This window comes from Astatotilapia calliptera, chromosome 3 (genome assembly GCF_900246225.1).
Source record: "Astatotilapia calliptera chromosome 3, fAstCal1.2, whole genome shotgun sequence".
Classification (NCBI taxonomy): Eukaryota; Metazoa; Chordata; class Actinopteri; order Cichliformes; family Cichlidae; genus Astatotilapia; species Astatotilapia calliptera.
This window is the reverse complement of record NC_039304.1, coordinates 6255388-6271538: the sequence shown is the minus strand read 5'-3', so window position 1 is coordinate 6271538 and position 16151 is coordinate 6255388. Positions and strand designations below refer to the sequence as shown.

The 16151-nt window shown below is 40.4% G+C and overlaps 1 protein-coding gene across 9 annotated transcripts in view; it reads right to left on the bottom strand.

Moving 5' to 3' along the window:
- peli3 (pellino E3 ubiquitin protein ligase family member 3) overlaps positions 1–16151 on the bottom strand; it is a 41865-nt gene that overhangs the window by 16463 nt on the left and 9251 nt on the right. For 4 of the 9 annotated variants that reach the window (XM_026160939.1, XM_026160926.1, XM_026160947.1 and 1 more), the window contains 2 exons: positions 8194–8394; positions 167–296 (listed from right to left, as the gene is read on the bottom strand). In XM_026160939.1, coding sequence (XP_026016724.1) covers positions 167–296; positions 8194–8394 — 331 coding nt within the window. Of the gene's footprint in view, positions 1–166; positions 297–8193; positions 8395–11244; positions 11322–16151 lie in introns of all 9 variants that reach the window. The other 5 variants (XM_026160943.1, XM_026160953.1, XM_026160969.1 and 2 more) reach the window with 3 other exon arrangements.

Genomic DNA, 16151 nt, shown 5'->3' with positions numbered 1-16151 from the left:
CTCTGATTAGATCAATATCCCAGAAGTTTAACTGAGTGGATGTTTGAAAATATCAGGTTAATGTTTTGAGCAGTATATACATATTTTTATTGTAACTTATTTTTTGCTCAGATCAGTGACAATTCAATGATGAATTACTTAATAGTATAACAAACTGATTTCTTACCTTTGACACCAAAGGAGTTGAGACATTGTGGATAACATCAGGTTTGACCCCGTTGGCTTTGGGTCTCTTGTAAAGAGCCAGACGACTTCTTCTGCGACCTTTGTCCCCATTGGCCAGTGACCCGTTGTGCCTGTGAAAAATAAAATCAATTGTACCTCACTATAATGGCTATAAAGACTTAAGTTTAAACAATTCCTTAGCAGAAAAACAAACATCGTAGCAAGTTTTTCTTTTTTTTTTTATTCTATATAAGTCAAAGGTGCTCCCAATGGAAAACTGCATCAGTGCTGGGCTGGTCAGTGGACTTTTGAAATCAACACTGGCAACCTGGGATGAGGAAGAAATCTGTTTCAGAAAGAAACTATTTCATGCACCATGTATTCAAATGTACTACGTAGGTGCATGGCGTAAAGTGGGATTTGGCAGGTGGTAAAACAACGACTCATGTCAGTCACATATCTGTTGGTAGCTCTTGGAGATGTGTTCTTTGTCGACAGGCTATCTGACCCTTGATGTTGCTGGCTCTGAAGTTCACTACGCTTTGTGAATTGTACCAACTATATTCTACAATATATAAACAGCTGTTACAGGAGCCATTGTGGCTGCTTTCCAAATTGTAGCCAGTAAGAAACTTGTACAAAAGCAGTACTTGGCAAGTGTTTAAAAAACATGAGCAACTTAAATTCAAATTGATGAGTCTTTCAAGAGGCAAGTCAGTATACTCAGCAGTCAGATTAAAGAAAAAAAGGTCAACAAAAATCTTTTAAAATACTGCAAATGACTAGTTTTAGCCTACACTAACCATCCCGTGTAACCGCTGAATAACATTTAATTATAATTCTGTTTGTTAAGCAACAGCTCATGTGCAGATCTACCATCTGAATGAAAAATAACATGAATTAGAATCCCAGAAAACTGATGCTTGTCATCTGAGCGTTGCATTTTCAGTGGAAGAAACGTTTCATCACTTTTCACTCAAATGAACTCTTCAGTCTCAGCAGACTGCAGGTTTCCATAGACTTATAAACAGTGCATTTGCATAATGACCAAAGCTAGCACTGCTGACTGACAGTGAGGTGTGTGGTCAGACTCATGATTGGTGATATGCAAACTGATATTGAACAATGGTCATGAATACCATTCAAGGGGAGTTGAGGAAGGGCTGCACACTGCACCGTAAGATGGTGAAAGATGCAGCCCTGGCCCCTCTTTGGTTCAGAGATGGTCTTTCCCTTTTCACATAAATGACCTCATTGACTCTGTGCTCAAGCCAGCATTCCTCCTTCTCCAGGATGTGCACATCACCCTCATCTTTGAAAGAGGGATTAGTTTGAAATGATGGCTGCACAGAGAGTTGTCGGAGGCAGCCTCTTAACCGTCACAGAAATATACACCTCCAGATGCAGGAAGAGGGCCACCTGTATCATGCAGGACCCCACTCACCCAGCACACCCACTCTTTGTCCCCTCAGGCAGGAGGCTGAGCATCAAACGCAAAACCACCAGACTGAGAAACAGCTTCATTCCAGAAGCTCTGAGACTTCTCAGTGCATAATGGACAAGAAACTGCTACTGTAGCACCTTAATCACTACTGATACTTTGCTGCTAAAATATTTATACCTACACTCAAAACTCTGGAACAGCTTGCCGATTGATCCAATCCTTTAAATCATGTTTAAAAACCCACCTGTTCAAGCTTGCCTTCCAAACAACTTAGTTTTTAACGTTTCCCCGGTTCATGCTTGTTGTCACGTCACCATTTTATAACTGTATTTCTCTTGCTGATAATTGTATTTCCTGCTCCTTTACTGCTGTAACCCCGCAAATGCGGCTCGTCTGTGAAGCACTTTGATGTACCTGAGACTTTTAAATGTGCTATAGAAATAAAACTGAAACTGAAACACTTCTATATCTATACTCCATACTGTTACTCAGGTTGTTGCACTTCACTTATTTGTATTATTCTATTTGGTACTGTTTTATTACTTGTCATTCTGTTGTTTTTATGGAAAACTGGGACCATGGGTAATTTTGTTCCACCTCATGGAAACATGCAATGAGAAAGACAATAAAGCTTCCTTGAATCCTTGAACCCCTTATTACTGGCCTATAGGTGTAAATAATCCTAGCCTCACATGGTAGCTGTTCTGTATCGTGCATCCATTCAATCAGAGGTTGTTTGGTTTTCTTGATGTGTAATTTACAGCAATCCTCCTGGAACTTAACAGAGTGCACTGCATCAACCTGTTTGTCCCAGGGCAGCTGACCTTGGGAGTGGACCTATTTTTAATGCAAAGTGTTTTGGGGTTTGAAAGCCACAGAGAGGTGGCATTCTGAAAAAATGGGCCTGCTCACATATAAGGGACCACTGAAGGTTCTCGTTTATGCAGCGGTGATCCTTCTCTCCTGGATTACCTGGAGCGTCCTCACATTCACTCAATGCTTTTTTGATATCATGTACTTTTGCTGCTCTTGCTGCTGCATCTGTGGGTGAGGATGGTTTTCATTGTGTTTCATAACACAGAATGAACACAATTTGTGTCAAACTTGTATTTCACTGGATAAGAGTCAAACCTTATTTACTCATCTGTATGTGTTGGTTATGTTACATGATAACTTTTAAATGCCCATTACTGAATTTCACAGTCTAAGAAATCTAGCCTTTAATTTTCAGATCCTCCCTGGTGAACGTCATGTGTTTGTCCACCAAGTTAATGTGATCAGTGACTTGTGGTATGTCCTGAGAGTTTATTTCCACCCTGGTATTATCCAAAAAAACTGAGCCAATGGCTGGGTGGCGTTTGGGTTTTCAGTACAGACTTGGTGTAGCTTTCCCCTGCAGTCCATAGGATTGTCATTTTCTAGCTGTGTCAGACAATCTATCACCATCTTGCTGTAACCACGAGCTGGATCCCCTTTCAGGGTCACATAAATATTTTTGTCACTACGCAGTAACAACATTTTCCAATGATAGTCTGTCTGGTTTAGCAAAACTCTGCTACTGTCAATATCAACGTCCATTTTTATTTCTGTAGCACATTTAAAAGCAACAAAGTTGACCAAAGTGCTTCACAAGTTAGTTCATGAACAAGAGAAAACAAAAGAAAAAAGAAATACAGGAAAATAAGACATGCGAATAGAAAGAAGCAAGAAGCAAATACAATATATTTAACATAAAAACACACAAAAAGAGGACCTGGTGTCACTCAAAATGAACTCGAATTAAAAGCCAATGTAAAAAAAATTTCAGAGTCTTCAGAGTTTCAAGATAGCATTTGAAAGACTGTATAGACTCTGAACTATGAGTATCGAGTCTAGGCGCTGCAACTGAGAAGGCTCGATCTCCTCTATGCTTTAATCGAGACCTCGGCTGTACTAAAAACATTTGGGTAGATGATCTCAGTGCTGTTTAGTTGCTATTGCTTCAATAGCTGGGTGTTTATTTAAAACATAAAACTGAAAGTAGGTAAAAGCATCTTAAAATAAGCACGATAATGGACAGGGAGCCAGTGTAAATTTGATAAAACTGGAGTGATGTGATCGTACCTTCTAACACCTGTTAGAAGACATACAGCAGCATTTTGGACTAAGAGAACCACAGTAGTCCAATCAAGAGGTGTTGAAGGCATGAATAAGTTTTTGCAGGTCTTTAGGAGGAAAATAAGGCTTTGCAACTTCACGGAACTGATAAAAACTGGTCTTCACAACTCTGAAAACTTGCTTCTCTAATTTAAAAGAGCTATTTCCAGGATTTCTTACAGTCTGGGAATGATGACAGGTAAAAGGGCCGAGGGTATGAGTTAACTGATCCAAAAACAATAACTTCAGTCTTATTTTTGTTTAGGGTAAGAAAATTCTGTGTCAGCCAGTCTTTAATGTCTGATGATGATGTTGTGTGTACTGAGTGACAAGAGTGCTTTGCTTGTTTTGATGTTGATATTGGATGCTGGCTTAGCAAAATTCTGCTAATGTCAATATCATGTCAATTTTATTTCTGTAGCACATTATGTGTCAAATCGATCTATTCTATCGTTGCTCCATTGTGATGACCATCTCACACAACACCAGAGAGTGGATGGTTCTGCACTGAGATGTGTTCTCCCAATGCCTGGTTGCACAACGCTTTTAGAGCATCATTTTCAAACGTGTGACAGTGTGTTCATGTCCCTATAGACTGTCTGTGCTTAACAAGCAAATTATTCAGAAAGAAGTGGCTGCTATGCTGGAGATGGGGGTGACAGAGGAGTCACAGAAAGCTTGGTGTAGCCCCATTGTTCTTGTAGTGAAGATGCCTGCCCCATGCCCCATGCTACTGGTAGATTACCTTGTCTACACAGTCCAAGGGGAAAAAAAGGTCTTCTCCACTCTATATACAGTAATTTGCACTAATTTGTCACTCCTCCTGGTCAGAGCACCACTTTGCTGCGCCTCATGGACCATGCTGCATCCACACGCTGCACATGCTACCGTGAATGATGTTATCATCCACAATGACACCTGGGTGGAGCAGATGCAGCGAGCGTACACAGTCCTACAGTCGCTGAGGAGCTAGCTGCTGGGGCCAGAGAGGAGAGAGAGGTAGCAGGAACATCCGGAGTGAGGAGCGCTGACAAATCACGAGGAGCTGGAAAAACTCCCCGCAAAAGCACAACACGAGTAAAAGTATGCTTTAAAGACTCATCCATTGCTGAGCATTGGGTCAGTCCTATTTTTGTTTTTTCATTAGTGTCTGCTTACATATGACACTTTGCAAGAATGCTGGACTTTTTTCATCATTATCAGACATTTTTTACCATATCTGTTTAAAATGACAGATTCTGGTTCATTTTGAGCTAAAGCAAGACCTGCGAACACCAGGCTCAGTCAAATTCATGCTCAGTCATTGCCAAAGATTTCAGTGTGCTGAAAGCATGTTGGCACACTGCTTAACAACAAATATTTCTGGAACAACTTCACCTACTCTCAGGGTGGATGGAGAAGATAAGGATGTGATGACGCAGAGACTCCAGGAACACTTAAGAGTAACGAGACACAACTTTAGCCCAGTGGTTCCCAAAATGGGGGGTGTGCCTCCCAGGGGGGGGCGCAGGGCCATTGCAGGGGGGGGGGCACGGTATAAAAAAAAAAAAAAGAACGCTTGGACACTGCTAGCATAACGGACGGGTTTTTGATGCGGCTCCCACACAAACGCAAAGCAGAGGATGAAGCATCGCCAAATATGCTTCCAAACCAACTTCCTTCCAAGCCAAAGACTAAAATATGATGAAGCATTCCTGCCTTTGGCTTCACCTGCACAACAGTTTTAATCACGGACAAACAGTATCCCACATTCTTCATTTTTAGTTCACAAACACTTCTTATAACGACAAACTACTCCTGAAAGAGGTTTTAGCTCTTTATACAGTAAAGTTACAGGAGGATGAAAATAATTATCAGGCAAAATGTCCTTCGTTTGTTAAAATAACCCCATGATACCACGTGAGCACACTATAAGCACACTATATACACGGTGTATGAGTTACAGAAACATTGTGGGTGTGTGTACAAGGGGATTATATATGATATAATAAGTAAATAAGGGTTTAAGGGCTGTGGTCATTAAGGATGAGGATGGTAATTGCACATCTGCCAGAATATTGTACAGAAAAAGGAAAGACCAAAATATCGCACAGAGTCAATAGCAGCGACAGAATGACTGTATGGCAGAGGTCTGCTCATGCTCTTAATTTGCATTAATGGTTCTGACAAGTTGTTCTTTAGTCTGTTGGTTTTGCTCCTGATGCCAGAGGGCAGGATGTTGAAGAGGTGGTGGTTATAATCGCCGTGGCTCTAGAGAGACATCTAGAGCTGACAATGGAGTCCAGGGGGGAGAGTGGACAGACGATCACCTTCGCTGCAGTTCTGATGACCCTCTGGTGTCTCTTCTTATCGGCTGTTGTGCAACCAGCGTACCACAGGGATGGCAACACTCTCGATTGTGGCGTGATAGAAGAACACTAGTAGGTTTGCAGCCTGTTCCAACTCATCTCAGGACGCCCTCTCCACATACTCACCTTTTATGGACAGGGGAGGGGGATCAGCTTTTGTCTTGCACAAGTCCATGACCACTTCCTTGGTTTTCCTGGTATTGAGGGTGAGGTAATTGTAGTCACACCATTCTGTCAGACGCTGGACCTCATCTCTGTAGGCGGTGTCATCATCGTTGGTGATGAGCCCCGTGCTGTCGTCTGCAAATTTGATGATGATGTTGCAGGGATAGGGGGGTGCAGTCAGTGGTGTAGATGGTGTACAGGAGTGGACTCAGCACACATCCCTGTGGTGAGCCAGTGCTGAGTGGCAGGGCGGATGGTCTCTGGTTGCAAGCCTGACTGATTGTGTTCGGTCAGTAAGGATATGTGCACTAAAGGACATATCCTGGCCGAAAATGACTCCGACGCTCCTCACAGTGAAGGCCGAGGCAGTGCAGTCCAGAGTAAGAATCTGGTTAGAGCCTTCTATTTCTACGATTATTAGTGTCACGGCCAATAACCTCGGTTTGATCTGAATGTAGAATCAGAAAATTAGATGGCATCCAGATCTTTATGTTTTTAAGTCATTCCTGCGTTATATAAGGGATAATATTCCCAAAAAAGTAATTACATTACCGGTACTTTCCCGTAAGCAGGCTGCGTCACTGTGTTACTAAACTGTGATTTTGTTTGTGAGAGTGTGTCATGACAGTGACGTACGAGCGTGCGACTCCGTGGCAGCAACAGACATGTGCAGATCAACAATGGATAACATGGAGTGCAGGACAGAGTACGACCACTCAGTGTTTAAAGCTTGGAAGTACTCGCATTACTTTGAGTTTCTGTAAAAAGTGACAAAAACATTAGTGCTGCGTCAGGTTGTTTGATAATTCCAAAGAGCCTGACCCGCCCCCACAAAATGTAGCCCACACAGCTGATAGGAGTGATACACGCATGCACATCTACCAAGGTAAAACTGGTAATACACTAATACACTTTCATTTAGCTTGAAATAACTTTCCAATCTAAAGTACAAAGACAAGACTCAAAATGATTTGAAAAGCAGCAGTGTTCAAATAACAACTTTGAAATAGCTTCATGAAGCCTGCAGAGCACTTAAAAAAGAAGAACTTAATACAGAGAAATTATGGGTCAAGTTAATGTCACATGGTTATTGGTTACATGTCTGCAAAACCTCGAGTGGTTGAAAACTAGTCGTCAAATCAGTTTGAAGACAAGTTGGCAAGTTTATGCTCTTTAGTAAGTAAGTAAGCTTCCTGGTGAAATTCCAGATGTGCAAGTGCAACTGGTCATAACTGGACTTTCAATCTCAAAATCAAACCCACACTGAAAGAGGCTCAGAAGCAGACAGGAAGATATCCTTGACCTCGACGCCAAATGAAAATCTGGGGCTTGACTGTTATTAGCCTATTCCCTGAATCATCATTTCTCCATACATGCATGTGACCTACACTGACCTACTGTTTCTAATCAAGAAAATATATAGTGCATCAAGACCTTTACAGCACATCTAGAGAGTACAGAAATTAATAAGATGGGAATTATTATCTTATTTACTAATATTTTCATCTGTCTATCAAATGCATCTCATGGCTAAAACATGGTTTCCATTTAATGTGGAACTTTTGACACTCAAAGGTCAAATGTCAGAGCTGGGAGTGACATCATTCCCAGCTTAAACATTTGTTCAGTAGTAAAGCTGGAAAAGCAAAGAAAGAGAATTTGTTTTGCTCCTTGGCAGAGGGTTGAGCCATTCATGCGTTGCTAGCAACACAGTGCACTGTACGCAGTGTACAGACAGAGCATGTTCAATGCTCTGCTTTTGTTGGACTTTCTAAACTGGAAGTCCAACTTTAGGGACGGTTTCAGTTAATAAATGACTTAGAGCTAAGGAAGACAAAGAATTCCAAACATGAATGAACACACCTGTATAATCAGGCAGATTCATGAAGTTAACATCAGACGTACATCAGAGCACACAGTACTTTAATATCATACCCCAAGACGACGAGCTCTCCATACTTTACAGGCTCCTTGTCCTCAGGAAAGACTCCATCGTGGGGTTGTGAGCTTGAGCCCAAAGGAGGCGAGGGCTGGCTCTTGTTGCAGGATGGGCGCAGCTCCAGAGATGGGGGGGGACACAACGCCTCTGAGCTACCCTCCAAAACCATGCCCACCGGCCACAGCTGGGGCTCGCTGCTGGGGAGAACAGGTCAGAAGAAAATCATAAAAGCCTGTGCGTTTGAATGAGAAACGTACATTTAAAGTTGTAGTGTAGCACATCTTTAATATCTGATCATATCACAATGGTGTGACAGATGATAAAATGCAAACAATCTCATGCATGAATTATAGGTCAACATTAGCACACAGGCTGCAATATAAAAGTATTCATAGCTTCCTCGAACTCTACCACCTGCACCGTTAAGCAGTGTTTTCTCACACAGAGAAGATTCCCAGTTCCAGTCTTCTGGTTGGCTGTGGCCCCGTCTGTGTGGAGGTTGCATGTTTTCCTTTGTGTACATGAGTTTTCAGCTATTTGAGTTCGTTATTCGTTTGTTGTTGGGTTAATTGGTGACTTGAACTATTAAATTTAACAGTTTTGGCAACAGGCTAATATAGAGAGCAGACAACCATTTGCACTCACAGTCACCCCTGTGTGCACTTTAGACTCACCAGTTAACCTAACCCCACTAACTGCATGTCTGTGGACTGTGGGAGGAAGTCAGAGAGAGCCCACACAGACACAAGCTCCACACAGAAAGGGCCCGGCCCTGGTGGATTCGAACCTGGGACCTTCTTGCTGCGAAGCAACAATGTGGTGGTGTTAACACTGTTGCCTCACAGTATGAACGTCCTTTTTTAACAGAGCGAGAGATTTTTCATCATAGTATTTCTGAACATAATACTTTTCTTTGGAAATTGTTTTTACAAATAACAAAATTATTTCAGCAAAAAAACATAAATTTCAATCATCAATATTATGACCCTGAGAAAAAATGACTCTTTGATTTAGTCATAGAGCCAACCATGATGTGCTGTTCAAACTTTCAAGTTAAAGCTGAGGGTTAGCTTTTAATTCACATACAGTATAAAAACATCAGGTCTGAGCCGTCACTTGAGGGAGAATGATGCCAAAAACAGAAGAAATCAGGTTAAACATGAGAAAAGTAATTTCTGATGCTGAGAAACCAAAGGTCATATCCAACATAGCCTGTTTTTCCAATTTTCAAGTCCTGGGATGAGAAATTCAGAGCCACTCGGTACAAAACAACCCAGGTCGACATAGCAAAGACTGAAAGACAGTCAGAATCAGCTTCACTGTCCCAGTATGCAGACCGAGTATTTGGGTATTTCTTTGATTTCAGTGTATGTGGCAGATTAGACACACACAATGCAGACAATAGCAACAGACAGACAAAAACAAAAAGGACTCTTTGATTCAGCAGCAGGTGTGACGAGTCTTTTATGTAGAAACTTAAGTGTTCAGAGGGTTTCCGCCTGTGGGGTGCAGTGCTGTGTAGTGCCTACCACAGGGGAGGACCTGGAACAGATTGTGTTCAGGGTGCGAGAGCTTTGCAGTGATGTTTCGTTCTCATTCATTACATTTGCTTTTTATTTTTAAAAGTCCCAAATTACAACACCAAGGTTTCTGCAGGCCTCACTGTCTATTACGATCTGTTCTTCCTGAGCTGATGGAGGAATTATATCCTCTGCTGAGCCTTTTTAATAAAACTAGTTAGAAATGTGTCTAATGATCCCAGAACAACTGCCAAGACACTTGTGAATGACTTAACCAAGTCCTGAGTGTGGTCTGAAAGAAGACTATTACCATGTTCATGCACAGAAATTGATTGTGAGGATTACAAAGAAAATGTCTGTTACAGGAAATATTCTGTGAAAAGCCAAAATGTCCATAAATATTAATCTCTCATAGTAATTTAGTAAAAGCCGGACACGGCCCAGATTCTTCAGTGTTTTCTTTGAAAGTTGCTGCCTTCAAGCCCCAAAACAAAGTAGACGATACTTGCAGTTCCTCCAGAGTATTCTGAAACTCAGGACAGTATCCAGGAGTACAAAGTCAGTGTGCAGCGGTCTAACATAACAGCAGCAGCTACGACAGAGTGAAATGACTCCACAAGACTGAAGGACAGTCCTGATGTCCTCTGGTGTCTCACTGTGGTCTCCTCTGTGGACGCTTTGATGTAAAGCAGCTAAACTGTCTCAGCTGCACACGTGGGTGCTGCCAAGGTTTTGGGACCCCACAGAAAAATATCCCTGTGAGTCGCACGACATTAATAATTCAAATCATGACGCCCTAAAATATATTTATAACACTGAGCAGACATGGACGATGTTCTGCTGAGAAAAAGATGGGTTTTGAGATTGATGAGATATGTGCAAGCCATCATTCTAATGTTTTATTATAACGTTATTATTTATTTTATTTTACATTTTCATCTATAAAATGGTCCAAAAGTATTTTTTACTGCTTTAACATTTTTATTTATAATATTAATTATTGTCAGATATAAGTTAAATAATCCTTTGGATTATAACACAGTATAAACAAATGAACCATGCTTCTGTCCTGAAGTTGAATTGGTTTTGATTTGTTTACTGAAGCTCTGACGTGCAGCCACACAGCAAGTAAAGGTACACAGCAACAGCCAAAGTGGAAGAGATGAGTAAGTGTCCTGCATTTCATCCACTGAAGACAGAGATTCAGCAATGCAGCCGTAGACCGAAGCTTGAAGTTAAGGCGTTAAGCTTTGCAGCTCACTGATAAGTTCTATGAGAGGTTCAGAGGAAGTCTGTTGTATATCAAAGTCTACGTTTGGTCAGTGCATGTCTCAATCTGTTTAAAAGAATGAAAAATATTTGTTGCACATGCTTCATACATTTATAATTTTCTTTATCTTGTTTTCATCCACATTCACAGAGGAGAGGAGAGGGAAAGAAAAAACTAAATACATTTGTCATGTGATCATTGTACAGAGCATTTCTTAAACAAAACAAATGTGATTCAAACACATTTGAAATACTCACCAATCCTAACGAGCTTTTACAATGACAGAGCTAAATGGAAACCAACTACTGCATTTCATAGGCAGAATATCACGTATCTGTAAAATAACAAAACTATCCATTAGTCTCAAAGCCATTTTCACAACAGTGAGGTAAAGCATTCAGCACAGTTCAATCCTAAATATAGAAATAAGCACATGTTAGCATTCACGGTATCTAAGGCAGCTCATCACAGTGTAAATGAACTGAAGAAGGCTTTTGGGTTACAGTCACAACATACTCAGACGTTAGATGTAGATCAGTCACAGATAAGTAACATCACAGACACACACTAAACATCTATTATTATTATATTATACACACAAATGGGAATTATATTTAGAATATTATTTATTTATGATTCAATGTTAAGTACAATTCTCTCTACAAGTTATTCTTACATTTTTAGAACTCTTTAGTGAAACAGAACAGCATCTGAACTAAAGTGGACACCGTGCTAGACGCCCAACAGCTTTCCAATCGATGTGCACGCTATTCCAACAAATGAAAGGAAAGCTTTTCACTAACTCCCCTTCATGGCTAGGCTGGCATAACATTAGCTAAAAGCACAAAGCTTTCATTTCATATAAAAACTGTTCTACTGAAACTCAGGTTTCTGCTTAGTTACTGACTGCAGCAGCTACCATGTAGATCAGCATGTACAGGGGCAGCTGCTACGTGGTGGTAATGTTGCTGCTCCACACTTTAACGGAGCAGCAACATTAACAGCAAGGAGCTACAAATATAATCCTAAAAATAGTACATGAGCATGAATTTCCTCATTTTGTGGCAGCAGACATGTTTCAACAAGCAAGAAACTCCGCCCACATTAGCCTGTTTAATGCAGGCACCTTTCCTTACTACATGACCGATGCAAGTATGTAACTGTCTGTCGTCATACACAGAAAAAAGTCAAGCAAAAGTTGCAAAAAATCATTTCTCAGATTTTATTCACTTATATTTGTTTACCATTGATTTAAAGAAAAGATTTGACATTAGATAACAGGGTCCTGATGCTTGTCTCAATAACATACAGCAAAAACTAAAACCCCAAAATTTAAAAAAACAAAACCCACCTCACCCAGTAAAAATCCAGCTGGGTCGAGCGTCTACAAAGGATCGAAACTCTCTGTGTTACAGTTTTAAATTTGTATTTACTCTTAAAGCGTCCACACCCACTGGAATTCAGTTCAGTTTTATTAATATAGTGTCAAATATCAAGAACGCACTTTATATTGTAAGATAAAGATTCTGAGATAATATAGAAACAACCCCAACAATCAAACGACCCCCTTCGAGCAAGCGCTTGGTGACAGTGCAAAGGAAAAACTTCCATTTATCAGGAAAGCTCTGGTAGAACCAGGCTCAGGGGGGGCAGCCATGTGGCTGAAGGTGAGTGGAGGAAGGCAGGTCAAAAGAGCCAGACAGGAATAATATCTCAGGATTAAATGCAGAGTAGTGTGTAAAAAGGTGAATGAAGAAGAACCATGAGAAGCCCCTGGCAGCCAAGACCCATTGCAGTGGAACTAGAGGAGGATTACGGGAACATCTGATAAGCCCTAACGATAAACGAAACGAAAGTTTGAAGCCTTAATCTTCAAACTTTCCTTTGACTTTTCCTTTGTTAAAATCCAAGAAGTAAAATACAAGATGTCAAAAAGTGAGCCTGTGAGCTTGAAGGCTACTTCTGGCATTAGAACGCAGCTCCGGACAATAAGGACCTCGACGTCCACAAAGACGGGACACATATCTGCCAGTCTTTGGCTCCTTAGTACTTAATGCTAACCTTTCACATATGGTAAATGGCCTGTATTTGTATAGCGCTTTACTAGTCCCTAAGGACCCCAAAGCGCTTTACACATCCAGTCATCCACACATTCACACACTGGTGATGGCAGCTACATGTAGCCACAGCCACCCTGGGGCGCACTGACAGAGGCGAGGCTGCCGGACGCTGGCGCCACATTAATGCTAACCTTTCACATATAATGGATATAATGCACCGCCTTGGCTGATCAGATTATTCCACAGTTCATTTCCTGTTTTTACCAAGATGCAGTTTGGAATGCTGCAAAGTCAATTTTCCTTCAAAACAGAAACTTGGTGGTTTTCCAGAGACCTCTCCCTGCCATTGAAGAGAGGAGGATGATGCTTTGGCTCCTGGTGGCAAAGGTTCAACAACAAGGTAAGACAGCACACGTCATCAGAGGCCAGCCTTTTCTACCAAGAACCTGAGGGTGGCAACATCCCACCGGTCAGGTTTTTGCTAAATGTAAGACTATAAGTTCTATAACAGTTCCAGCCATTGTCCCGTGAAGTCTTAATTACTATGAAGGCTGTATGAGAAAATGCCAGAGGGGATTTTTGGTAGCAACTAAGAACTGGCCAGTACCTGAGAGCCTTTGGTCGTAGCTCAACCAGAAAACATAAATTAGAAGAAGAGAGGATGACCTCCACCATAATGAGCTTGTCACAGAAGAAGCCCTCAGATATGTGAGAGCAGGACAGGGTAAATTTATTTCTGGAATAGCTTAAAGTACCAATTTCACCAGCCACACCCACCTTGGCAGCTTCTCTCTATATCAATGCACTTGCTAACTACGTGGAAAACGAAGCCCCAAAGATCTGTTACTGTTAAAGGCTGGACTAACCTGTAAGAGCTATTTATAAGATGTAAACTAATGCTCAGGTTTTTACGTGTTTCACAAAGAGTTAGTCTTTTTGACTGCAGGATAATTTATTAAGCCAAATGATAATCACAGACTCAAATCACTTGAATTATACTCATCTAAGGAGTTAGAATCCACAAGAAAACAGCTGAACTGCTTGGAAGTTGTAATTGGAGCGTTGAAATTTAAGTCCACAGTCTGGGCAGCAGTTGATCCCTGTGGTTCATCCAATCATCTGCACTGCAGGAGACAAAGAGGCTGATATCTTCTGCACTATTTTTTTTTACCCAATCCACCAATAAAAAAAATTAGCCAATCAGAATGCTCTATCATTCACATACATTTAAATTCACCAACTGGAAATCCCTGTCAAATGTGTCTAAATTTGCTGTTCCTCCTATCAAAATACGTTTTGAACGCGAGGGTGTCGAGGACTTGTTCTACACAACAGTGTGTTATTTTATGTTCCTGCTGTCAATAATGTGGTGCCAGGAGGGTTTAAAAGTGGGGTTGAGACAATCTCCTGACTGAAAACTCTGTGGGTCAGTTAGCAGGTAAACACTTGGATCTGCACAGGTCACAAAGTTTCCTTCTCTTATCTTTGACAACGATGGCTACGTTCTTAACATAAAATGATGACCTTAGAGCAAAAAATGTGGACTTCTTATTGATTCTCTTTATATTTAATAATGATTCCTAATTCATTTTAAAATATTAACACATAATTAGTCCTTTTATTTTAAAGTAAATTATCAAACAATACATTACTAGCATGATATCTAAATAAATAAAAGAATCGCAAAATGAAATTGTAAATGAATTTAATAATGGATTATTATTGTTATTATTATTATTATTTTTGCACAATTCATTACTGAAGCACAAAATGCTTTAATTTGATGCATGTGACTCTTCTGGTCCTCCATACAAATCCATGGAAAATGAAAAATAATGTAGGAAATGAATGAAAGCTACTATAAGAAGTAGGTGATCAGAAAGAGAGAAACAATGTAGAAAATAGAAGAAGCTGGGGTTTAAATGACAGGGACAGGTGGAGCACGGAGAAAGAAAAGACACAAGAAACCTTAAATTACTTTCTGTGGATGGAGAAGAGAGGAGGGTGCTTTTGTGTGTTTGATTATATGTGTCAGCAAGTGCATGCGCACAAGTGTCAGGGTGATGAATTGCCTGTACTAAGCCACACATTTTCTAATAAACCCACAGTCACATCCTGTGTGTGCAGACACAGGGATGCAGCTCTGAGCAGAGTGGATACACTTGCTAAGCTACTGTAGCCAGAAGTACTTAGTTACAATAGTTTGACTGTAAAGCAGCAGAAGGCTTATTGACATAGTTATGAAGGTATGTAAGTAAATACTGATTTTTATAATATATAATTTGTCTCATTGTTGAAAAATATTCAAAAATTGTGAATAATTAACAGATTATGAATTCCTCCTTCTTCCATGGGAGACGGGGGGAGAGTAACTATTAAAGTGAATAACTAATAGGACCTAAAATGTTTTGTTTTTTATTTGTAGCATTTCCAGATTTAGTTTTAGTGCTTATACTATGACATGTGATTTGTCCTTAAGGGCCACACTACAGTTTTCACTTAATACAGATCAGGTTGCTTCTACAAACATCGAGATGACAATTTTGGCTTTAGGTAAATTTAGAGGTCATTTTTTACTTCAATTAAATGTCATAAATGGTTAAGAAAAAGAGGCAGGGCAAGTTTGTCTGTGGAAGAAAGGGAAGAAGGCCCAAGAGACAGAAAAGCCAAATTTGTCTCTTCTATAAACAAATGAACAGAGAGCTAAATATATTCCCCTGACATATGAACTCTGCATTGAAATATGGCTTCAGGACAAAACTGCCTCACTAGTTGTGTTCTTCAATCTATTTAAATAAAGATGTTCTACTTCTGTCCTTGGACGAATTCTTAGTCACTCTGGTTGAGATTAATAAACGTATAATTTTCCCCATAAATCCAGTTTAGTTGTCAAAATAAGGGCAGATATATTTGTAAACATGTAACTTTATTAAACATCAGCTCCGATGTGGACATTTTTGTTTTTTGAAAGCAGGGCAGAGAGCCACAGAGCATGTGTACTGTGCATCATGTAACACTTTATTATGTACAAATCCTACAAGCCAGTGTCATGAACGATTACCCTCCCCCGGTAAGAAAGTCAGCCTCTGATCTCTGCACGTGTC